The 27,614-nt window shown below is 35.7% G+C and overlaps 1 protein-coding gene across 1 annotated transcript in view; it reads right to left on the minus strand.

Annotated features, from left to right (window-relative positions):
- Window positions 1-295: 295 nt before the first annotated feature.
- LOC149791825 (transient receptor potential cation channel subfamily M member-like 2) overlaps window positions 296-27,614 on the minus strand; it is a 188,742-nt gene continuing 161,423 nt past the window's right edge. Inside the window, exons 30-37 of the mRNA XM_089969480.1 lie at window positions 22,415-22,499; window positions 16,642-16,796; window positions 14,090-14,181; window positions 12,534-12,719; window positions 11,405-11,510; window positions 7,518-7,661; window positions 5,716-5,832; window positions 296-3,603 (exon numbers count right to left, since the gene is read on the minus strand). Coding sequence (XP_089825606.1) covers window positions 3,487-3,603; window positions 5,716-5,832; window positions 7,518-7,661; window positions 11,405-11,510; window positions 12,534-12,719; window positions 14,090-14,181; window positions 16,642-16,796; window positions 22,415-22,499 — 1,002 coding nt within the window. The 3' untranslated portion in view covers window positions 296-3,486. The remainder of the gene's footprint in view (window positions 3,604-5,715; window positions 5,833-7,517; window positions 7,662-11,404; window positions 11,511-12,533; window positions 12,720-14,089; window positions 14,182-16,641; window positions 16,797-22,414; window positions 22,500-27,614) is intronic.

Genomic DNA, 27,614 nt, shown 5'->3' on the forward strand with positions numbered 1-27,614 from the left:
CATAAACAGTATCTGCCGAGTCCCTTCTTATTTATTCTTGGGCTTGACAGGGTAGGGGCATAGATGCTGATGATTGTTGCGTGGCATTTGTGGCTGATAGGTAGTCGCAGTTTCATTAGCCTCTCACTGATACCAACAGGGAGGGCTGGAATAGATGTATATATATATATATATATATATATATATATATATATATATTTGTCTACCGCAAGCTGCACACTATCACTTAGAACTAATGACAGTATCAGTGAGATGCTTGACAAATTTAAAATGTCAGTGAATTTTATATTATCACAACTGTGGATTTGCTTCCATTCCTGTTACTATTCCTAATTTCAGAACCTGGATTTGCTATATCATTGGACTTCTTATCTCCAGTAGAGTTTGGGAATACTTAAGAGCGTATGAATAACTGGAATGTTTGAAAACTCAGAATTTGTGAATAATCAAATTGTATAAAATGAAGAATAAGAGTGAAAAAAACACTGCAGATATTACAGCACTACATGGGCAAAAAGTATATACGTCTATATAAAAGCAAACTAAAACACAGCAAAGTTTGTCAGAGCATGAACTTTTGTTTAAAGGGCACTTGCTATTAAAGTAATTAATTCCACAATGTTTGCTTACTATTCCAAACTTTAAATAATGCTTTTAGTTTAGTGGTCCATAGGGATTCATTTGAGTTTATTTTTACCAAATCCTGGTGATACCTCTGTACAAAAACAGATCAGAAATCAACACGCAATGTCTGGTAAAGACAGCTATCCAATGTATTTATACACTTCTCAGGAGGTATCTCTCCTAAAAATATGTTAAATACTAACCCTCTGTGCAAATAGGTGTCTTGACCTTTTCGGACATAGGTGCTAGCAAAATAAGAGTTTTGCATTTTTGTTAATGCTGCCACTGATAGATGACATTGGTTCCAAAGGCTTGTATATTTCTCTAAAAGAGTGATATAAAATTGTATACATCATCATAATAACACATAGACTTTTGAATCCAAAATCATTCAAATAATTGGGTTCTTTTGCATGGGCAGTCAAACCTGTTGTAATGGTTACAGTTTCACTCAGTGGCCGCCTGTTCACAACGTCGTCTTATTGTTCACTGGCAAATTTCATAAATAAATGTCCTTTATGCAATGGTCACCTGTCTTCTGCGGTCAATGGCCAAGAGGTTCCTCACAAAACAATAGCTTATCCCTACCTAAAGGCATCGCTTAGATAACGTATCATGTGAACTGATGCACAGAAATTTATTAAAAGGTTTGTACTGTATATTCGCGTCAATATGTCAAATCTGAAAGCGAGGCATTTCTTATCATTAGGCTAAAGAGTCAAAGTAATTTATTTGCTCGATGTTGGAAAAAGTTGTCCTGTTAGTACAGCAAAAATGGAAGTCGCCAATTGGTGCCAGTGTGACACGTATTGTTCAATATTCGTCTTTGTAAAGAGATACAAATTACACCCCTTTTCAGTATGTTCTGGGGTCAATCAATGCTTCAAACATGTATACAAAGGCATTTTAAGTTTCAGTCCAAAGGTCACCAAAAAAAGCCATAGAGGGGTTCTGTTGGTGTCCTATTCAGCCCAGGATTCCTGCATAAATTGACTGTCTGTAGAACTTGGTGAGTTAAGCAACTGGCTAATCAGGGTATTATTTTATGCAAGTGTCAGAAACTGTTTCCAAGCCTAACATATGAACATTAGCTGACAAAAGAGTCAGTCATCTGATTAGAGTCATGTGCAAGCTGTCAATCAGTAGAGAAATTATAGTTTTGCCATGGTGTACAAAACACAGAAAGATCAAAGATTATTTTAAGTCAATGATAATGTATTGGATGGATTAAAATGAGCAGGATTCACTACTTTTGTGTGGAATTTACATTGGGACAAAACAATATATGCACATCTTGCATCAATTATTATTAATACACATAAATTAATCCTCATAATGTAATCATAATAAGGTCTAGTTTTGCCTTTACACATGAAAGGCAGCTACTGACAGGTTTGGCTGTATTTAAACAATATCATATCTTTCCCATTCACATCAAATAAAAATACCGCCAATGACTCCTCAATGAGCAAGTACACCTCTATCAATGTCTTTCAAAATGTCAATGTGCATGGAAAGTTAGAATATAGCTCTAAGTAAGCATGTGCCTAGGAAACAAAACATTTAAGAAACATGATGACAGATATATCAGAATAGCTGGATTTATGAATATACACGATGTAACCAGAGTATAATGCGACTGATGATGCCTCATTATGGTATATCTTTGTACAAATGGGCTATCTAATAAGGAGGTAAACAATTCAAATGTTACACTTAAATAACCAATAGATTCTCATCCAACTGAAAATATTTGCAGAATGAATGATGCAGTCATCGTGTTTGTGTGAGGGATGGTAGAAATTTAAAATTAATAATTTACTTTAAAATTGCTTACATAGCATTAAGTATGTATAATTATTATGTTATCATCAGCATTAAAGTATATATAGATAGACTGTTCCTCCATAAGTTTACTTACAGCTGCCCAAGAATATAATAATTAAGATGCCTTTAGCACTAAAGTACTATTTTTATTGCAAATATGATGAACTGCCCAGTTTATTAAAACAAATCCATCAGTGAAACAGTAAACAGCAACCTATTAAATAAACACATCCCTGTGGAGACCATTTATATACTGTTCAACACACAGGGTTTTCATTAACATTTAGCTATTCTCCTGCATGTGTGAAGTAATTACAGTGAAACTTGCTTCATTGGACACAGCCTAATAAAATACTCCTGTATTATAAGAGCAATATTAATCTACCCTGCTGTTAATATCACTACCAAACATTTGATCTCTACACAAAAAACATTTGTCCACAAATGATAAAATCGTAAGGTCACTCATGTGACAGGTTTATTTGTGTAATCTATTGTTATTTATTGTTGTATTATCTTGCAATTTCAACATAAATGAAGTCCACTAACTATAATTTCATGTGCACAAATAATTTTTAAAGCACAAGCCTCATGCAGGTTTTAATAAACTAATTTTAAAATTAAAATAACTGTTAACAAACTGTATCCTATAAACTACCCTGGTACATGAAGCAGCCATTGATTTATCTTTCAAAATAATAAGGCCTATTGCCTATCATATTATATACATAAAAAACCATCAAGGTTTGATTGGTTACATTCTACAGACTGCTCTGTGTAATCAGGTTCTAAAATAGGCTATATCATGTAACCCTAAATATGGTTACATGAATTATCACAGACTTTAGAAATTCTTGGAATCCTATCATAATATTCCTTTGGAGCTGAACTAGTTCTCCTGACCAAAAGTTAATATACATTTCCTCTAAAAACCAACAATTAGCATCCATTCCATCTAATGCCTCATCCAATATTTGCTAGTTCCCTGTAAATGTTCATCATCTGTAAGTCTCTTGAGTTATGGATTCAGTGCTTCTAAAACGAGGCATCCAGCATTTCTGCGACCAACTTCAGGAAGTAACTATGAGCACCATAGAGTGGAGGTTTACTGGATGCAGTCAACCATGTTGCTCGGAGACCTGGAGTAGTAGCCTAGAAAAATAATGATATTACACAGCACAATTGTAAAACATTCAGATAATACTCATTTCATTAATATGATAAATCAAACTGACTCAGCAATCACCACAAGCATATCAAAGAACGATGCACAGGGTGGCAAAAAAGCCTTACTTTTATCTGCAGTTAATAAATACAATCCTCATTTTTTAATGAAATTGTTAAAGAAATAAGTAGCTTAAACACACAAGGCAAAGGATAATCACTGTTTTCTAAAGGCTTTGCTTTTAGCACAGTTACACATCAGAACGTACCATGCTAAGAATGGCAACATAGTGCAAAAGCAACAAAGAGAGTGATTGTCCATATCATTTTGCAATATTGTACATCATGTTTCACCTGTTACACAATTTCACTAGATGATAAAAACCCTTCATATTTTCAGCTCTGGCCAAGTTGGAAGCTTGTTACAGAACACAGTTACATCATGCACTGACAGGGTTCGAAGTAAATGACTCTTAAGTAATTAAAAAATATCTAATATTTTACTTGAATTTATGTCAATTAAGATCTTAAAGATAGATGATCTGATATAGATGCAAGTATTAAATGAATAAGTGCAAGTCAGTGAGAATATTGCTTTAGCAAGATGAATTTCATGTTAGTTTTGTTTCTTTATTAAATGTGTGCATCAACTTAATATTTATACTGAATAAGGATATATGAAAGTAATTTAACAATATGCTGCTATTACAATTCCACACTAAGACATATAAATTATGGCATATTATAGGAAATAACTGATATCATGTGAATAACCATATATTCTGGTTCATTAGTTGGAAGTCTTGAAAAGATGTGACATTCATAATTTCTATTATAAAGTTTTGAAATTCTTTGGCTGGAAAATCGTTAATCATGCAAACAGTTCACAGGATGTACTAAACACCAGTAACCTAGAAACAATGTTATAGTGAATGTGATTATAATACAACAAGCAAGGGAGTTCCATATTTGTGTGCATGTAAAAGACCCGGCTAAACTTAAGATGAAACATCGGTATAATCTGGATAAAAGCAGAATGTATGTGTGCAGTAAAAATTCTGAAAAAACATGTAATGTTTGTTGAAATATGGGTCTTATAATTCACCAGTGTAATAACATGCTGCCATGATTATCACGTGTCATTTAGTGGCATAATACTTTACTGCAGCATCCCAAAATAAACTTGGCAATGCAGAAATAAGTACATATGCAGCTATGTAACTGGCACACCTTTCACATGTCATTAATTTAGGGTCTACACTAGTTGTGGATTCAGCTATCAGCTACACAAATCTGACATGAAAGTTGAAGTCATCTTGTCATGAATGTGCCTACTCTCTACCTTTCCCAATTCTTAAAACTGTTCAGTCTTGCATAGCTATCTTTTGTCCGGGGAAGGGGGGGTATGTAATTGTAGAGCAATCCATTAAAATCAAATTGTGCGGTAGATGTGTAACCTCCTGTATCTTCAAATCTGCACAAAATTTCACTGGTAAGAATACAAAAGCAAAGTTAGGATATGGCAATTGCTACTGCAAGACATTTTCAATATACAAATGTATCACTTGAAAATGTAGTGGTGTGAGATGGTTTTGCATCAGTCACATAATTTCTAGAAGATTTACTGTTCCAGAGGCTAACATTCAATATTGTCAACAAAATGATTCAAATTATTATAGATATTTGTAATAGATGTCCAATTTAGAAACATAAATTTTCATTTCATGTCTGTTCAGTAATAATGGAAATTATCTCCCTTTCCAAGCAAGGTCTCAAGGTCTCTGCATCCAAATTTGAATACATTTTGAAAACAGTTTAATAAACTTACCAATAAAAATGAGTATGTGATATTCTCAGTCAGAAATAGTTGGTCTTGTGAAAATAATTCTATATGAAACTGACATTATGTCTAACAACAACAGACAGATATACTAAGGAGTAATGTAGAAAATGTGGATTTATTGAACAGTCGAATCACATGACCTTTTATGAAACTTGTTGAATACCTAGCACGCAAAAGCCTGTTTATGTTAGGAAGCTCATTCCAAAATGTCTCTAGTTCTATTTCACACCATTGGTACTAACGTTAAAATTGATTACCTTAAGCTTAAGTGAGAAGTGTCGCAAAACATTTTTCTTATCTTGGTAGAGATATACGGTGCTTTCCACCCAGGCGTTGTCCGTATTTCTTGGATCGTCTGCATACCCCTTGTGTATCTTGAATATTTTATATTAGGCTTATATAAATATTTAAAATATTTACAAAATATGCCTTTATTTAAAGCAATACATCAACATTTAGATACAGCAAGTAATAATAATTTAAATAGCAAATTGTCAGTAGGAATACAAAGTTAGGATTTCAATAATAAAATTCAAAATTTGCAAAAGAAGAATATTTATGGATCCTTTTTGATCCAAGTAAGTAACTTTCTCGACAATAAACCCATTCACATGCATGACAAAATTCTAAAGAAGGAAATTACAAATAGTAGCCTCAGAAATTTCACATATGTGTCAAAGAACGATGAAAACTTAGGGTTACATCAGTTATCAGTTATATCATTTGCATGAATAATATAATTGCTCCAGTTATTGCCACAATATGACCAATCTAAACTCTAAATAATGCTGGAAAATGACCAACTGAAAGTCTAGCCCATGTTTGTATAAATACTGAAGCCCAAAATTTAAAGTCAAAACCTGACACAAATTTGTACCAATACTGAAACCCAGATCCTACATTAAAAGGTGGTGTAGAATTAATGCAATGACTTCTAACCATTGAGCCATTGTTAAAGGACAAACCATGGTACTTTGTGATAAGTGGATACAGCAGAAGTTGTATCACAATGGCTAACCCTGATGAGAGGCTGACCAGCTGAGGCAGCAAATAAGAGACAAAATGGGACTGAGGTCGCATGCCAAGTTGACATCTGCCTAATAGCCTTATGCAACAGCAGATGGTCAAAAGAGGTGGGTTTGAAGGAAGCATTTTGCAAACTTTTCTTTAATTCAGTTGATTGAATAATTATGAAAACATTTGCTTGAAGGCTGCCATATAAATGCATATATTCATCCACTTTGATAGCAGAAGAGACTCTCATAAGCAAAGATAAATAAGCCATGCCAGAACAGGCTATTTTCTGTCAAACTTGGTCAAAATTTTTTGAGTGGTTTTGTGAAGATGTCTTTCAATGTTTTGTTTCTTTTTAGTAACTTATGACCATATTGGATGTTGAATCAATATTCACTGCACAAACTTGAAAGGCCTCTTTCACATCCTGTGAAATGTTAAAAGCATCTAATGCTTTCTGTTTAAAACATCAAATTAAATGACTAGTTTTAGCTGAGAAAAAAGTGGTTTAAAGTTGCTTTCTGCTTATAGTAAATACAAGAGATTCAAGTCATCTGCATATGCTTAAAATACCATTATACCAGAATCTTTTCCCATCAAATTTGGTCCCACTCTATTGTGCAGTTGTAGAAAGGAAATTGTTTAAAGGTTGAAACATTAGCATAAACTTAAAAGGCTTCCAATTATGAATCAAATTTGTACATTGGTTATTGAGTTGCTCAAATGGCCAATGCTGATGGATAGTACATGTCTGATGACTGACAATGCATGCTTGCTGTGTAACCATGCCATACACTTTATTGACCTTATATACATGTATGTTATAAATGAGGATGCACAAACTCTAACTTGACTCGGTTTGGAGACAACAATCGCATTATGACTAATACCACAGTAGCTCCACTCCACACTGCTCTTGAGAGACAAGTAATTGGTGCATTTTATTAGGAAAAATAAGACAATGAAAGTGATTAAATAAAACATTTAGCTATCATACTAATTACTTTCGAATGATGACTAAATATAGTGAATATCACCTTCTTACCAGGATTTTCTTTTTGAATATACTCTCCATCTGCTTTTTAATTTTCTTCTTCTGCTGCCTGTCTTCTCTTAAATTGGCAATAGCTTCGTCAGAGAACCTGATCTTCAGATTTTCTGTTGAATGATGCCCTGGTACCAATATACTCTGTAAAACAAGTACTTATTAAGATTTTGCAAGTTACAATATTTAAATAAGCAGAAAATCTTATAGATAATTCACAGAACCCAAAAATAATCATTGTTTATAGATCTCAGATTTCTTGATTTACTGATGTTTGACTGGTTCAACATGGACACACACATGCAAAATTTGAGCTATTACTACTGTCAAAGAAAATATAGGAAATGTCTGCCCCTGTTCATTACCACAGGCAGATGATGATATATATTGTTGTAAAAATCTCATTATACCTCTATGGCAGAGACCTGAAGAATTTACTAGTGACTTGAGACTCATCTTAATATGTACACAATAGTTTTATATTCTTTTGATAAAATACCCTGGTGTATGTGTACACGCATTATGAATGTAGAGACTTGAATGCTATATTAGCACATGTATTTAGTTTCATAGCACCATTATAAAATAAAGTTCCAAAAACTATGTTTTTTAAAACTTAAAATAAGGAACATAAAACCTTCCAAATAAATGTGAACATTTACTCTTAGAAGATAATAGGTAATATTAAAATTATCGATGACATAAACAACAATAGACAAAACTATAAAATATAATCAATGGTTTTTATATAAATGATATTTTGTCACCATGTTTTTGGTGATACATCTCCAAAAATCTTCTTAGTTCCCATGAAAAGGCACCTGCATGACAAAATGATGGAAAATGATACCATCAACAAGAATGTGTTCACTCTCATTGAAAGATGCATTGGTCAGGAATGTGTGTCCTATAGGGAAGTAACCAACTCATCCCTATGAGTCTCAATACCACATATTATGCCAAGTTTACCAAACATGACAATTTATATAATATTTAATATAATATGTAAAGTCAGCATTTGGAATTCTATATTTTGAAACAGGATAGCTTTGGCTGGTTCATCTGCCTTCTCATTACCATTAATGTCAATGTGACTAGGCAATCAGTAGGTCATGCTACATTATCTACATTTTATGAGCATGTTATTCGATTGAACTGGTTATCAAATTTTAGATTTCCATAGGCTTTCATTATAGAAAGATAATTTGAAACACATCATGAATTCTGTGTTGTTATTTCTAAAATATTCCAAACTTACACTGTATATGTTGTGCATGCGGCAATAAGGTATGCTTTTTCCAGTACCCAAGTCAAGATGGTGCACTTTGGGTTTTGCAAGGGCTGGTCGAGATTAAAGGATTGGTAGAGGACATTTGGTTGTGACATTTTACTACTTGTGTAGTTTCAATAAGCAACTTGAAATTGTTAATTTGAGAACAAAGAATTTTTAAGTATTGATAAAATTGGTCTTTGCTGCTTTGCACTGTTTCATGGAGGATGAATATGAATGCAGCAATGTGGAATTGAATTTAGTTTTCAAGCACATTTAAGTTTATATTTGGGACTAAAGGTGATTTTCATATGCTAAATAAGGTACATTTTATGATATTTTGGAACCATCCTGTAGATACAATTTCTTTTGCCAGCAGTAAACTGATAGTTTACTTTCATCTAACATAGAAACTTTGTAAATGAAATTCTAAATGTTCCCTTGCAAAGTCTAACTCTCTAATTGTAAATGGATCAAGCTATTGATCAAGCGTTTGCATGTCAGATTTGGAAGCTGGTCCTTACACATGGAATCAATGTCAAATTTGGATTTTACAAAAATCCTCTATTATTATAGTAGTATGATCTCCTGGTCTGCTTTTAAATCTATATTTGCTATGATTTTTATTAAATTAAGGATTTTCATAACTAAAGCATCTACTATGCAGAAGAAAGTTCATTGACATAAAAAATAAGTCTCTGAAAGTTACAAATGTGTAGTGCTCCATGTGAGTGACAGGAAAAACGACAAGTTTTGTGTCATCATGAATTACCAAAAGTGCAAAAAAACTGTTTTTTATTGAAAAAGAACCTGACCCAAATTTCTTTTGGCATGAGTGAACTCTGCTACTGCATACCTGCAGCTGAAATCCAATAGATTGCATACTTTCTAATGAAAGATCAAAAGTTCGCTGTTGTGTAATGGGCAGGCATTACTACATTAAGAAACTTTCTGTACCTTAAATTCTGATGTTGAATGAAATAACTGAAGTTGATTAAATAACTGATGTTGAATGAAATAACTGATGTTGAATGAAATAACTGATGTTGATGAAATAACTGATGTTGAATGAAATAACTGATGTTGAATGAAATAACTGATGTTGAATGAAATAACTACCCTGATGTAGCTCCACATATAGGATAACTTTCACACAGGGTGGAACTGTCCTTAACTCAATAATGCATAACTTTCAAAACTTCAATTGCCTCAAAATTCAATTGGCCATTCATTATGCCATAAGCTTTCCCCAATAAAAGTACATGGCAAATATATGCTTTATTGAAAGTTTCTCTGATAACTGTTTCAATCCTATTGACAGACCCCGAGGTATTAATCTACTGCAAAATATACATTTAAAATACATTTATGTTGGTTTTCCCAATAACTGATTTTTTAGTATTATAGGCCAGAAAACCAGGCAATGTTCTTGAGTTAGAACTATTGTGATGCATAAGCCCTTCCTAAAAGCTGCTTCATGTCCAACATCGGGCTGAAAACAAGGAAACTGGGGATATTGAGTATCCCAGATTGTCCTCTCAAGCCTGGCTCATATCAAATTACTTTACAATGTGTTCCCTTTGCCAACTAAAAAATAATAAGGAAAGATTTGTCACCATATATTTTTGTTCACTTTACATATCAAAAGGAGAAGATATATTTTCTTAGTTTTCACTCCCTGAGATTTTATGTTCCATGCAATGTATTAGCACATTGGACACTAAAGGATTTTGAGAGACCCACTTATAACTTAAAGCAAATATCTTATGGAGTCATGTGAGAACCTGTTTGAAGGTAACTATGGAAATATTAGGTGAATTGAACAGCACAGTCCATGACCTTCTGGTGCATAATTTTACAGCAAAATCTGGAATTCCACAATTTTCGGTTGGGCATAAGTATATAATGTTGAAACAAAATTAAAGGATCCTCAGTTTTGGATGCACATGGTCTGTAAGCAAAGCAGGTGTTTCCCTTAAATGCACTTTTGTACTGAACTAATATTAGAACAAGTTACACACACGCAAATTGCACATGTCCAGATATGCTATTACATCATGAGTTGGCAGATCAGGGAATATGCTTGTTTTGTTGAACTGTACGAGACATTGGGAAGATGTGATTTGCATTATACATCAAGCAATAAGGTACAGTACTCTCTTGGTGCAAGATGCTATCATACAAGACTGTCTCTTTATAAAGCGCATATAGTCATGGATTGTAGTTCATTACTTAATGGTACTGATATGTTTAAAGTACTTCAGTGTAAGGCAGTCTACTTCAATGGATCCCATACACAACAACTTTCTTCAACATTTTATTTTATAAACTAAAAAGAACTCCCTTTTGTTACTATATCAAACCAATACAAAATTTAACCCTAAATGTATTAAGTCATGGCAGTCCTGTTTTAACCATTTGCTACGTAAGTTTCTCGTCACCCTCCAAAAAAGACATTTAAAAGACCTAATTCTAAATTATTTCTTCACTACAGATTTAACTGGTACATATGTTAGAAGAATTAAACGACCCAGTAAGATATTCATCATCTTACATTTATACTTACAGTGTCATCAATATCATGATGTATATGGTTATCTAAGTTTGAAGCGCTCACCTCAGGTAAGGCCCACGGCTCTGTGTCCGACTTTCTGACAGCAGCAAACTCAAATTGTGGCTTTCCATCTTTCATCATCCTCTGATTATTCTCATCATACTTCCATCTGTGAAATTAACATCAAGTTAATGACCCACTAATTATTAAGGACTTGATATAAAGATGTGTATGCAATGAGTGCTAATATTACTACTTGCAATTATCTGTATATACATAGTGTAAAGAATCAGTTACCATAATATTTACATGTATTACAAGCTGATGCTTGCTATAAATATATATTCCTTGCTGGACCCAGTGCACTTTAAAGACAGTATTAATGTTTTTAAAGGTGCTGACAGCTCTCTTATGCTTTATTGCAGGAATCGGGAAATGTAACTGCTGCATGTATTATATACCTATTACAAGGATCAGTACTCGCTGAATTGCACACGTGCTTGTGAATGAGCAGTGGGGCGCTCATTGAAATATATATATATATATATATATATATATATATATATATATATATATATATATATATATATATATATATATATATATATATATATATTTAGTGGCTGCCAATTTTCTCATAGCTTTGTATTGACGCAATTACTATAGTTTTCATATCCTCGGAAAAGTGATCCAATAATCATCTACTCTTCTCTTCATTAAAAAAGAATATGGAATGAAATTGGCACTGACTTATATCAATATATTTCCAATGTTATTTAGTATAGTTTCTTAATAGACTTATATCAATATATTTCCAATGTTATTTAGTGTAGTTTCTTAGAAGGATTGAAAATTGTGAGTTTTAGGGAATTTTATGGGGGTCAGCGTAAAGGAAGCAGCCTTGTCATACCAATCTTTTAACTTGTCTGGATTTTTTTCTCAATCGAAAGGATCATAGTTAATCCTATCAGTTTTACTCAATTTCTCAAAATTCAGATGTTGTCATATTTGTCTTATGAACCTACAGACGAAATTGGGGATAAGTTTTGAGATACAGTTTGAGGAAGAAGTATAAAGGACTTGAAGTTTGTTTCAAAACTGCACACACATGAATGTTTTTGCTAAAGTGAGATGTTGAATTTCCAAAGTGTAAAGGGTCAATTTAAGAAGCAAAAAATAAACATATCTTTACCTGGTAATGACTATATCCACAACATGATTTGGTCCCCAGCGACCCAGCATTCCTCGGTATTGAAGACCCGTGCGACCCATTGGATTCAATGGGATTCCATTTTTGACAGGATAGTTTCCGACGTAACTAAATCTCTTCGTGTTTGCCACACTGTCAAAAGCATGAAGCTTTCTTTGATCAACAGGCCTATGAAACATAAGTAATCAATTGTACATTAGTAAACAGACTGAATGCATGATGGATAACCGATCACATTTCTGTTTGTTCTCTATATCAGAACATTAACTTAGGGTCTCATGCACATAAACCTGAAAAGGTCAAATATCAATCGCTAAAATAATCAGCATCAAACGAAATACATGATCAGTCCTGGAAGTCCCTCAAATAATAAGCATTTTTTAAACGACTTCCACAGTGCTGGATAGTACCTCACCATTACACAAAATACTTGTTCAGCCCTGGAAAGAGGTCTTATCCTCATTGCAGTCATAAATCTTTAAAGACATGAAAACTCAAAACTTATTTATTTTGTCCTTTAGTATTATATGTTTTGAAAGTTCTGCATTATTTTATTTCACAAATAGCATATAATACTTGTTATATTTTGAATACATTGCATGTATTTGTTTTCTACATTGATTAAATACGAACATATTTGTAATATTTTCAGAGTAAAAGGCTGTTTGATCCCACAACACTGTATGTGAAATGTAAGCAAATACTTTAGACTTTTAACGTTTCTTCCATATGAACAATGCAAAACAGAAACAACATCAGAACAGCATCAATGGTCCCAAACTGGTGGTTCTTAAAGAAAATTTATATGAATACCATGAAACAAATGTAATTTCTGTTCATTATTTACTGCAATAATAAATGCAATTTAACACTAATTTCATTCTTGAATATATGTTGTTTATTCAACCGTTCACGACATGCATGATGCACAAATTATGTGGCATTATTTGCCTTCTTTCGTGTCGTACTTCTGACCAGTAATATCAGACTTTAGTAATGGCTGCAATGACAGCTTCTGATGCTGATTACTGGTTCAAGTTTACCTATGGGAAAACTTGAAAGATATGCAAGATTCAAAATGTATGCCACGTAGGAACCTTGATTAACGCTTGTTCCTAACAAAAACCGGTTGAACATCATTATAGGAGTTCTGAATGCATTACTATTATGAACATAGCTGTAACAAATTCGAAATATAGAATACAATGATTGACTTAAATAAAATTTAGTCTTCTAAAATAGTCAATGACAACACTATCTCAACAGTCATGTTCATCACCATATAATCAAAAGCAAGCAGTCCTTTTATAAATGGCAATGACAGTATCATATCAAAACTTTAAATCAGACAGGTAGATTTAGTAATAAAATTAATCATTAAAATATCCAAATTTGTTTACACAAATTATCTCGTCCATAAAAATGGGTGATAATAGTAATTCATGGATTTACTGTACTGCAGAAATGGACTGCAAATGTCAAATTCTTCCAAGTATGCATATAAAAAGTTCTGATACTCTCTTTTACAAAATACTCACACACTGTAAAGATCCACTTTGTCAGCCCAATGTGGCTTTGCTAAAACCTCAGGGCTGGTATAATTTGGTGGGTTGTACTCGGGAAACTCAACCTGAAAAAAGTTTCAGACACGCATAAACCTTGTACATAATGTCCAAATTAGTTTCAGACATGCATAAACCTTATACATATATGGTACATTAGTTTCATATATATATATATATATATATATATATATATATATATATATATATATATATATATATATATATATATATATATATATATATCTGTGTGTGTGCTGTTAGTTTCAATAGGCAGATGGAGTGTGTATATGTGTAATTAGCTTTAGACTTGTATAAAGCCTATATGTGTGTGTAATAGGTTTCAAACAAGCGAAATGAATGCACATATGTGTTTTTAAACAATCAGTATATGTTGATTGTTGTTGTTGTTGCAGGGTTTCATGCCATTTTTCAGCAAACAATAGGCTATACATGGCGGCCAATATTACTGGTGGAGGAAGAACCAGGGAAAACCCCAGAAAGAACCACCAGCCCAAGAGAAGCTACTGGTAAGCTTTTTCACATACCCACATTAGCCAAATCCGAGACTCGAACCCATGCAGACAGAGGTGAGATGGCAGTGATCCATGACGGAGAGCACTTTAGATCAATTGGCCACTCAGAGCCCCCAGTATATGTTGGTACTTGTTTAAATGCATAAATAATGTGCATAATGATGTACATTTTCAGATGTTCAAAAAGAATGTGCACATGTGCGGAATTGGTTTCAGACAAGCATAAACAACCTGCATATGTTTACTATTAGCTTGTGAGTACCATTCTTGAATGTGTCACCACAAAATGCACAGTCCCAACTCTGCAGTCAAATACACTGGACCCTCATTATAATACTTTCAGTATAGCATGGCTAATCATAACCAATTATAAATGCATTTCTCATAATTAAACAATGTCTGCAGATAATATCTAAGAAATAAGCACTGACGTACCAGTGTATTTTACGACATATTTGGCAATACATGTCTTAAAAAAGCAGAGTATATAACCTTCCTGCTTTAAAACCCTTCAGTATACATTCAGCCTGCTTATAGCGGGCACATCTAGGGTCCCAGATCCCTATAAACTGAGCAGATTTAGTCTATCATGGTAAGTTAATTTATTTCATTTTATGCTATTATATGGCACATTAGAGCCCTCAGCCAATCCTAATGTGATTTCATGCCATTAAACACTTTAACACAACAATAAAGGGACTGTTCCCGAGCAAAACATTAAAACTATCACCACGTGAAGGCAGCAAGGGGAGGTAATATACAATAATATCATCATGACTATCCAGAATAACGATCTCAAGAAGCAAAAAAAAATCTAGGTACAGTAGATGGGGTGAAAAGACCCGACAGGGATAGGATGGTGCTGTGATACACAGATTATTGTCAAGAAAGAGTGCAATACAGTATTTTGATACATGGATTATAATTAACCTACAGTATAATACCGTGATGTGATAAAAGGTATTATAAGAATGAAATAATGTAATACAGTGATGTCATACATGGATAATAGACAGGAAAATGTATTATACAACAGTGTAGTGATACACAGATTGTAGCCACGAAAAAAGTTTAATACAGTGCTTTAATACATCAATTATTTAAACGAAAATGTTGATTAATGTGTCGATCATAGTGCTGTCATGCATGGATTCAAGGCAGTCATAAGTGCAATACAGTGGTCCTTCAAGACAAGGCATGATGCAATTTTTTATACATGGGTTACAGTGCTGTTATGCAGTGTGGACAAAGTGTAATACTGTGTCACTCAGATGAAAAATATATCTTAATTACAATGCCTTGAAAGGACGTTGTTTTCAACAAAATGCAGCACAAAATTGTACAAATGATACTGATGCAGCCTATGACGCTGCTAATAACCTTTGGATAAGTAAGCTGGCTTTACATAGGGTGGAAGAGAATTCCAAAGTGAGGCCCTAGAGAAAGCAAAACTCTTCTTATAAATCTCTGAATGAGATGTAATATGTAATTGTATTTTATCTGTAAACATGTTAGTGTACTACAGAATGAGCAATGGCATACAAACTGATCCATATGGAAATCTGACTGTAGGAGTTTCTCATCTGTAACCTAATTTCAGATAGAAACATATTGTTCTCTGTTCCAAGATATAATTAGAACAATGTTGAACTTGCATGTTAAGTTGAAATATGCTGGTCTATAGTTATTCATATTTTCTTTCTTGAGTAACGGAGTTACTTTTGCCAGTTTCTGTTTGGAAACAAACATGTAGAAATACTTATATAAACATATGCATAAGTGAAGGAACAATCACTTGAGAGGTTTTGCAATTTTATACCATACAGACCTGTTGTCATTTTATCTCAAGTTGATCCAATTCATTTATAAGAATCCTAGACTAATTCTGCGTACTAGTCTGAATGTTTTTTCTTTGGTGCATTTCAAGTACATATGCTAATTTAATTCATCATCTACATCCACAAAGTAAACATTGAGCACATCTGCACTTACATCCCATGTCACCTTATCATCAGGGACTTTAAATCGTTGAATTGTGGTATCTGGGTAGAAAGAGGAGCGGGACCGAGTGTGGACCTGTATTTGTCCCTCCAACATGTGACAAACCAGGGCTTGACTTTCAACTGTCTTCTTTTCTTGCTCCTTTGCTGTAAAATAGGTATACATTTCCATCACACCATTGTAATCTTCTCTCTAATACTGAATTTATCAGATTAAACTTGACTCGAATATTATTGTTTACACTACATATTGTAATGGAAACAGCTAATCATGTGCCTTGATGCCGTGCATGAAGCATTGTTATAGATAGTACAAAACATGTCCCGTCCATCACAAAACTATGGAGTCACAGTGATTTAATGAATAGCAATGTGAATTCATGACAGAAGAGTGTTGCTTTGATTCCCGCTTGGATATCCCTGAGTAAACTTATACTTTTCTACAATGGTATTGACAGGACATAAGCTCCAATGTTTTGATATGCTATTACACGTCAATCAGAGAATCAACCAATAATAAATCTTATAATGATGTGCTCTATTGTCTGAGTGTTAACTGTTATACTTACTCCAGACTAAAATACTTCACTCAAAATGTAGAAATATTGTTTTTAAATTTATCATACTATTTTTTAGTACGATTTTGTGATGGAGGGACATGAACATTCCAGGAAAAGCACTCGAATACAGCTTGGGCATTGAACCAAATACAACAAATTTGCCAGATATGAGTATAATTGATATAATATATATGCAATGCCAGATATCAGTATAATTGATATGATATACATGCAATGCCAGATATCAGTATAACTGATATGATATATATGCAATACCAGATATGATTATAACTGATATGATATATATGACATGCCATATATGAGTATAACTGATATGATATATATGCAATGCCAGATATCAGTATAACTGATATGATATATATGCAATGCCAGATATCAGTATCACTGGTATGATATATATGCAATGCCAGATATGAGTATAACTGATGATATACATGTATATGCAATGCCAGATATCAGTATAATTGAGATAATATATATGCAATGCCAGATATGAGTATAGCTTATATGACATCTATGCAATGCCCATAGTTTATTACTTCTCCATGGTGACATTATATTAACATATTGTACTGCTATGATGTGATGAAACCAGCTGAGCAAGAAGCTGCTTTTGAGTTGGAGAAATCTATTATTCAAGTTAATTCTTCCTTAGTAATACTGAGCTCAATTTCCTTCCTTAATTACTGTAGCCCTTTCCCCAACTACAAACTCTCTCCACTGGGGATGAATTAGAATTCTAAAATCATTAAGCACAAGTACATACTACTCACAAATCATTTTGTCTAAAGATTTAAAGTATCCCTCTGAAACACTCTAGGACAAATTATAGGCAGATATCATTCTACAGTACCCTTATTTTTAAAGAAAATTTTGTGGACAGTAAGCTTAATAAATCTTGCATATAGAAACATAAATTTTAGCCTCTCTTTGAAATTATCTGTTCAGGATTGCATAGACCAGTATAGATGACAGGTGACATCTATATTTCCACACAAGGATTTCCTTAGAGCAATTGAGGTGACAGGAGACACTGTTGGATGATCTGTATATAATATGCACAAAACTACAATAAGGTTTATGTCATAGCAGGGCTTTTTAAGATTATGATCCTAAACTGCACTATGTTACAACAATCTGTTTTTTTTTTTGTACCATTCACAATTAAGTGTATATGTGAGCAAGCATGACAGCTACGGTGCTACGCTACTGTTCCTACTTTGCAAATGAATAATATGTACAATAGCATGCTATCATCATTAAATAAATTATATTTAGTTCCTATCCATTGAATAACAATGCTTAACCATGATACAGATTATACTCCTGGTGGCTTGGCATCTTGCATTTGGAGAACGATCTGATCATTGGAAGAGTTGTTGAACCAGAACATACTACCAGTCTTGGATGGGCGACTTGTAATTTACCATCACACCAATTAGGTACAGAGGAAACAAAGAAAAAGTACAACTAATAAATGTTACAATACATGTATTCAAGACACATTGCAATAGCCAATAATATGCAACCATTTCAATATGTTTCTTCTAATACAAAAATCACAAAATTTTGAATTGTTGGATGATAGATCCATTCATGATGATATTTTGGTGGCTTCTTTGATAAATTAGAACCCAGTATTAGAAGCAATTATGGACAGTGGTGAGATGAATATTGATATCCCCAATATTTTCGGTGTCACTGGGCTCATTTGGCCCAGAACTTCCCCATTATATTGCGTGGATTGGCAGTACAACCAGCACCTGGAAAGCTAATGTTTTAATGCTCATATATGGCACCTCCCAAAGACAATTATTTAGAAGGAGATGTGGTGTTGACTGTCTCAATTTGCAGGTTATAGTCCCGTGATAGAATATTACAAGATGTTTAGAAACTTACAGTGCAATCTGTCAAGAATGGAAAATATGCCTTTGCAACTTACAAGAATTTTATTTACTTACATCATTACCCTTTTACTTACATGATTAATTTTTGGGGGATTGCATTTTATGAGTCTCTATTGTGACATAGATTCTTGCTGAACTTTCATTTCCCAAAATGATGAAATCCCAAAATGATATTGACCTCTATGCTACTTCAGTCTTTACATATCAGAAGACAATTTATTATATGCTCATTTTTTCCCCGTTAATTTTACATTGTCGGAATTGTTCAGTATTCCCTGATACTGAACGCGCGCGACAATACACATATAGCATTCACGTGAATAAAGGAACTACTTTCTATTGTAAACCAGCAAAGACGCAGACACCAGCACTTTTGATTTGTAAACAAATCATATACACTCGCGTAAGAGGTTCTTTACGTTGTGGTTATTTAAATTTGTTTCTGAATGAAATAAAACATGTTTCGTAGACTGCAACAAAAAAAAACCAGCTGTTTTGGCACATTCCACGTTGATACAATTTTACGGATTTAGGCTAGCTACATTATATAAAAGATGGACGATCATGTCCTTACAAATAACATACAACTGACAAGGAATATACTGTATTCTTTATCTGGTGATAAGAATGGCAAAATAAAATATACTTACAGTTTTACATCCTGAATTTCCTCAAAATGTTTTTTCTTAATTCTGCAAATCCGAATTACATGAGCCATGTCATAGGTTTTCAATCTGGATTACACATTTCGAAAGTGTGCAGTAATTTCTATGATAAGTGCAATTGCATCCTCCTTACTGCACTCAAAATGAAATGCACATTAAATTCCATAGCGTCCTTTTAAAAATTGCAATTGAAAGACTTCATATTTTCCCACGTTATGATTTCAAACATTCAATGACAGAAACAGAAACACATTTGCAGACGTAAATACGCTTCTCCCGCGCCACTTCAATCCGATGTATTTCATGTATAATTTGCACAGATGAATCCAGTCCAAAATCACAAACTTTCGTCGAATCAAAACAAAATACCAAAATACATTCACTCCAGATCAAATGGAAAAGTCGTTGCAATGTGCATTCATTCACAATATGACTGCAAATTTCAATTTTAACTAGACACGCAATTTTCTTTCGAAAGTTATGTCGACTGCACGACTAAGTTCAAATTTATCTGGGCGGAGCTATGTGCGCATTAATAATGATGTCATTTTGTAATGTCAAATCTGCGCTTGTGTATTTAGTTTGGAATACAGCATTCATTCATTTACATTATTTCTTGTAGTGTATTTTGTTTATATAATTAAACCTTAGGTAGAATTAAAAAAATGAGCATATAATAAAAAGGTTACTGCATTTGTATGGGAAAATATGAACTCGTTTTGTCGGAAGGATATACTGTACTCACAAGTTCGTGCAGTATTCATTCCGAAAACTCGTTCATATTTTCCCATACAAATGCAGCAACCTATAAAAATTTGTCGATGATTCATTTATCTCAAAGCGCATGAAAGAGCTAGACAAGCTTATAAGCCTCAGGTTCACAAGAATTCCCTTGGCAGCTGTTTAGAATCAAATTATGGACTATTTACAGAGCAATCAAAACTGATCTTCAGTGGTGCCGGCCTCACTGGAGAAGAAAGGCACTATCAACTTCCAACCAATCCAGAGCGAATAAGTAAAGGAAAATAGTCATCATGGTGTAAAAAGTGCTCATTAAATAAGCTGGCAAACTCATTCCTCTTACCCATGAATTTTGTACACCAAAAATAATTATAAAATTGAATTTCATTACATGCCAGCGCAGAAAGAACTACCCAATCAAATACCTTTTTCTAAAAACAACAGAAGCTGATTTGTCTTGCAGTTTCAAACCTTTTGAGTCTGAATTCATTTCTAACATTTTTCTTGTAAAGAGAAAGAATGATAAGTTTAGGTTTGTGATATATTTGAAACATCTGAAAATGCAATAAACCACTGGTACTATATTTTTCTTTACTCTATGGAACAAGGTGGTTTCTTCACCTAGTATGTAGATCTTAAAGATACCTACTTCAGTGTACCTATCTATTTATTTGGGAAACTATTCTTTTGTGTACCTTGTCAGAACCAAGTTATGTTGCATGCTATGCACAATACAGACATCTTAAGACATCCATCATGAAAACCCACTCTTATCATAGGTCATTTGGGTTTTCTTTTGTGTTTAACACATCTTTTCCATAAGAAAAAAGTTGACAATATAGGGAACAGTTGTAAAGAGGTTTTATACTCCTCAGCATGTATAAGATATGTTTTGCGTCTTATCGGCCTCAATAACTCTTCGTTTCAAGCAGCTCTTGTGACATGGTCCTCTGGAAATAAAGAGGGAATTCAGATTTTGGGTTATACGTTTCACAAGATGAATGGACAGGACATTATATAAATCTACATGAGCTCAGAGCAAATCTTCATGGTTTACAGAGTCTCTGTGTTTCTCAAAACAATGTTCACATTTGATTAAAACATTACCAAAACATCTGCTGATTACATAAATAATACAGGTGGATCTAAAAGAGATACTTTCAAGACAAATATTTCTTTGCATCTCGTTTGAATTTCCAGATTAAATCATATGTCTTGCAACCTGTTCCAGATATGTAGCAACAGATAATTTTTTTTCAAATTCCTGGAGAGATTCTCACCCTATATTTTCCCTCCTTTCAGTGTCCTACACAGGATCCTATCAAAAAGTGCTCAAGATCAAGTAAACAGTGATTTGGTTCCCAATATTATCACAATAAATATGTGAGATTCCAGTCATTCTTCAAAAGTGGAGAAAGCTGTGGCAGCCATAAAAATAGGCAACAAATTTAACTAAACAGCAAAAGAAGCATTCTGATTCAAGCCCATGTCAGTATAACATTCCATTCTGGAGGAGGCGTCATAATACATTCCAGATGGTAGCTATGTTGGGCACATTGGATGTCAGATATGCACCATTTCCAGTTAAGACCAGCTAGACATCATGGGAAGTCTTTCATAGAATGCCACATGCTGATGTAACCATGCTGATGTGACCATTTGTTTAGCAGGAGTAGCAATGACAAGATTATAAAGATGGCCACTGTAGCGGCCATACTGAATGTCTGACAACAGCACCATTTTAATTTAGGTCCAAATGGGCAATGCGACGAAAACAGGGGTAAAATTTTATAACAAAGCTTTTGCTAATGGACAGATGGACAATGGACTATCCCATAACCAGTCAAACTAAACAAAACAAAATACAGTACCTTCAGCTCTTGCATCATTGACCTCAGGGACTGTCGGTTGGGTTCCAAGATGTTGTTCACTGAGTGACTTTACAATCCACTTCAGCTGTAAGAAGGAAACTTTTTTTCATTGAATTAGAGTAATCGACCTCTGTACCGATTTTGTAATGCTCTATTGTATGCCTGAGCAAGGTGCTTTCAAAATGTTTCTAAATTCATCTGCTGGGATACATACAAATCAGAAAATAAAATTTGTTTAAGATTTGACCCAGATTGCAAAGACAATGTGAACAATTTTAAATCCAATTATTTGTTCACATTCTATTAACTGCTAATGTCACAACAGCAAAATATTCAGTACTGCAAAAGACTGTTACACAAAACCACCTGCATTCATAATTTATTTCTTTTCACTACATAACTGCATCCCTTGTCTTCAACGGGATACAAAGAAAAGCCAATTTTTGGAATACTAAATGCTTCTTCAGTAATAATAATCACCTGATCATAATACATTAGGAGTGCATCTACTACCTGGCCTATCCAGTCCTCCAAGTTATCAAAGGACATTAGACACATCTTTTGGCTTCCTTTAGAAAAAAAAGTAAAAAAACATTGCCTGGTCGACAAAATATAAGTTAAATAAGAGTGAACAGATGGACATCAGTCTTCAGTTGCTACTGTAGTAGAAGCACACATTTCTCAATGATGTACTGCAGAAAGGGCACATGTTATGATGAGGTATGTATTCCTGAAGTAGCAAATTTTACCCTAAATTTGTACTATTCTTCAGTTATATTACTCAATCATAATGCATTGGAATAAAAGGTATGAGGCTGAGGGATTTATATTTTCTTATCATGGAGTTGGCCACTGGTCTGGTCTCCTAAAGTATGTGACTTCATTTGAAATGCAGGTTAGACCAGTTACTGAACATTCTTGAGGAAACAATTTTACTCTTGCAAATCCAAATGAATTAGAGTAGCAGGCAGCTGCTAATTGACCTTTGAAGGTAGCCGATTGTGTTGTTGATATGGGCTTTACAATGTCATATTGATATCTTTGGGATCAAGGTATAGTTTCTCAAGTATAAATTGTAGACACTCATACTAGACCCCATCCTGCAGCTTGAATGATGATGTTATTGAACAGTTTTGATCGAATGTATGCTAGTGGCAATGACCCTAATTGTATGAGCCAATATGCACAGGATATTCATGTGTACTTTGGTTAATTTAATGCAAACTGAACAGACAACCCAACTGTTTAAATACAAAAGAGTTTGTATGAACTATTGCTATTTCCCTTCCTTCTCTGAGTGTTAATAAGATTTGAAACCTCACTTTTTCTGATCAGATTAATTCATTGTAGGTACCAATTCAATGCACTAATTAGATACTGAAGACATAATACTGTAAAAAGACTCCACAAAAGAGCAGTTCAGTGATGAAAGACTGATTAGTTATGAGTGAGAGCATGTTCATATGAAAACAGGGACCATTATCTAAGAAACAGACACATTGTCACAGAACCGCAATTAGTCTGAGTCGACTGATTAGGAAAGAACTTGATTGATATTGCTAAGAAGACTAGGAATCTGGTTTAATACTTAAGATCAAAGAGTGACGTTCTAGGCAGTGGGTCAAATGGTACCTTGTCTTCAACTATGTCAGGGTTCATGGTAGATTAATTCCATTTCGGAAAAAGGGAAGAGGACTTCAAGCTGAAAATGGCAAAGTCATAGAGGTCTTTGTTCAAACATATGTTCCGAATTCAATGATAATGAAACATCTCAAAAATTATGGAATGTACCCCAATATTATATTCAGGGCTAATTTTCCCTCTGGAAAGCCATAAGTGAAAGCTGGCAATCTGCATTGGGGATTCACTATTGTCATGCATATGGCTAGCAAGTGAATGACATGCATTTCACTTATGTAATTTATAAATGTACTAGTGGATCAGGTTTCATTTATATAACTTGTAAGCTCGATATACTAATAAATTTACGAGCCAACTTTATAACACCGATACTTGAAACATCCACATTTTTTTTTCTTCTTCTGTTTCTCACTTGCTAAACAAGAGGTCAAGAGTTCAAAACTCGCTGAGGCATCCCAAATTTCTTTTTAATTTTTTGTATTCTTATGTTCAGACATTCTTTTAAACTCGTTCATCTCTTTTTTGTGTGCTCTTTTTATTCTTGTACTAGGATGGGCAATTCACCTAGTGCGTATATAATATCCTTATTATCCACCTCACTCTTGGCATCCGTCCGTCTACGAGAGACGATGGCATAGCTCCAAAGTACGCTTATGCTTATCCTTCTTTTTAGCTCTCTTTTCAGCTTGCTTTATTCTTCTCTTTTCCTCTGCGTTTTGAACTCCCTGCCTGACAGCTAGACGCCAGCTGGAACGGTTGTTTGCACAGCTCTCCCAGTCGTTGACATTGATGTTTGCTGTCTTCATATCCTTCTTGCAAACATCTTTGTAGCGCAGATGTGGTCGTCCAGTTGGTCGTGCACCTTCTGCTAACTCCCCATATAACAGGTCCTTGGGAATGCGACCTGGGTCCATTCTCTTGACATGGCCGAGCCAGCGAAGGCGCCTCTCGCTGAGTATGGAGAACATGCTGTTCATGTTGGCGAGTTCTAGAACCTCTGTGTTGGGTACTTTGTCCTGCCACTGGATGTGCAGAATGCGCTGCAGACATCTCAGGTGGAAGCTGTTGAGTTTCCTCTCGTGTCTTGCATAGGTGGTCCATGTTTCGCTGCTGTAGAGAAGTGAGCTGAGCACGCATGCTTGGTAGACACGCAGTTTGGTCTTCTCTGTGAGGTTGGGGTTGTTCCAGACCCTCTGGTTAAGTCTGGCCATCACTGCTGCTGCCTTGGCAATCCTGCCGCCCACCTCAGAATCAATGGAGAGTGAGCTGGAGATGTTAGACCCGAGGTATGTGAAGTTCTCGACAACTTCCAAATTGTACCCATCGATGGAGACAGAGGGAGGGGAGTCTGTGTCCTGTGCCATGACATTTGTTTTCTTCAAACTGATGGTCAGTCCAAATTCCTTACATGCATGGGAGAGGCAGCATACCAGCTGCTGGAGTCCATCTTCCGTGTGTGATGTCAAGGCTGCATCGTCGGCAAAGAGCAATTCACGAATGAGTACCTCTATGACTTTAGTCTTAGCACGGAGACGGGCGATGTTGAACAGCTTGCCGTCAGCCCTGGTATGGATGTACACTCCCTCGCTGCAGTCCTTGAATGCGTACTGGAGAAGCATGGAGAAGAAGATGGCAAAGAGCGTCGGTGCAAGGACACAGCCTTGTTTGACTCCGCTAACGACTGGGAATGCTTCAGATGTTGCGCCATTGAAGCACACTGTGCTGTGCATGTTCTCGTGGAACGACATAATGACAGCAAGCAGACGTGGGGGGCAGCCGATCTTCTGCAGGAGTCTGAAGAGTCCACTCCGACTAACCATGTCAAACGCCTTCGTCAGGTCTATGAAGGCAATGTAGAGGGGCATCCGCTGCTCGCGACACTTCTCCTGCAGCTGACGTAGTGAGAAGATCATGTCTACAGTTGACCTGCCGGCTCGAAATCCACACTGGGATTCTGGGTAGACGCGGGAGGCTAGGATCTGCAAGCGTGCCAAGGCAACACGGGCGAAGGCCTTTCCGACGATGCTGAGGAGGGAGATGCCCCGATAGTTGTTGCAGTCGCTACGGTCTCCTTTGTTTTTGTACAAAGTGACGATGTTGGCATCACGCATGTCCTGTGGGATGTATCCCTGTTCCCAGCAAAGGCAGAGGAGTGTGTGTAGGGGCTGGAGCAGTGCTGGTTTTCCGCTCTTGAGGACTTCAGGCGGAATGCCGTCGCTTCCAGGAGCCTTCCCACAGGCAAGGCAATCGATGGCTTTTCCGAGCTCTTCCAGGGTGGGCTGTGTGTCTAGCTCCTCCATGACAGGCAGGTCTGGAATGGCGTCCAGGGCAGTTCCAGTGACATTGTTTTGGGTTGCATATAGCTCAAGATAATGCTCAACCCATCGCTGCAGTTGTTTCCCCTGGTCTGTGATGACTTCGCCCGTCTTGGACTTGAGGGGGGCGGTCTTGTAGCTGGGGGGGCCTGTCGCTTTTTTGATACCCTCATACATTCCTCTTGTATCCCCGGTGTCAGCAGCTGTCTGTATACTGTTGCAAAGGTTCAGCCAGTAGGTGTTGGCACAGCGGCGGGCGGTCTTCTGGGCGTTATTCCTTGCAATCCTGAGGGCTTGTAGTGTTCTGGGGCTAGGTGCAGCCTTGTATGCCAGAAGGGCTTTCCTCTTTGCCTCAGTCACGGGCTCCATCTCCTCCCAGTTTGCCTCATACCAGTCGACATTCTTTCGCTCCCTCTTCCCGTAAGCTGTGATGGCTGATTTGTACACAGAGTCACGGATATGGGACCACTTGGAATCAATGGGGTCATCAGGTGTCACTTTGGTGAGGGCTTCCTTCAGTTTGCTGATGAACTGCTGTGTTTTCTCTGGGTTGCTTGCACAGCAGGTGTTGATACGTGGGTGACCCTTCTTCTTGGCGTGGTGCAGCTTCTTGGGTAATATTCGCACCTTGCTGGCCACGAGGGAATGGTCCGTGTCACAATCGGCACTGTGGTAGCTGCGGGTAAGGAGGACACTGGCCAGTTCTGCACGCCTGGTGATGACGAGGTCTAGCTGGTGCCAGTGGCGTGAACGTGGGTGTCTCCACGACACCTGGTGGATCTCCTTGCATTTGAAGAAAGTGTTTGTCACACATAGGCTGTGGGAGCAGCACATCTCCAGCAGTCGCTGACCATTCTCGTTGATCTTGCCCCTTCCGTAAAAACCGAGACAGGTGGACCAGGCCTCATGGTCAGCTCCCACTCTAGCATTGAAGTCTCCTAGTAAGTAAAGGCTTTCATTGTTGGGGATACTGGATATTGCCTGATCCAGAGCCTCATAAAACTTGTCTTTCTCCTCGTAGGTGGAGTAGAGGGTTGGGGCGTACACACTGAAGATGTTGACCGGGCCTAAGGATGTTGACAGCCGGAGGGCAAGGATTCTCTCAGTACCTGATGATGGAGGTTCAATGAAGGCGATTAGCGTGTTCTTGACGGCAAAGCCTACACCATGCTGCCTAGGTTCATCCAAGGGCTTCCCCTGCCAAAAGAATGTGTAATTGGCTTCCCTGATGGTGCCGCTGTCAG

This window comes from Sinohyriopsis cumingii, chromosome 9 (assembly GCF_028554795.1).
Source record: "Sinohyriopsis cumingii isolate HCF-2022 chromosome 9, ASM2855479v2, whole genome shotgun sequence".
In the NCBI taxonomy this organism is placed as follows: domain Eukaryota; kingdom Metazoa; phylum Mollusca; class Bivalvia; order Unionida; family Unionidae; genus Sinohyriopsis; species Sinohyriopsis cumingii.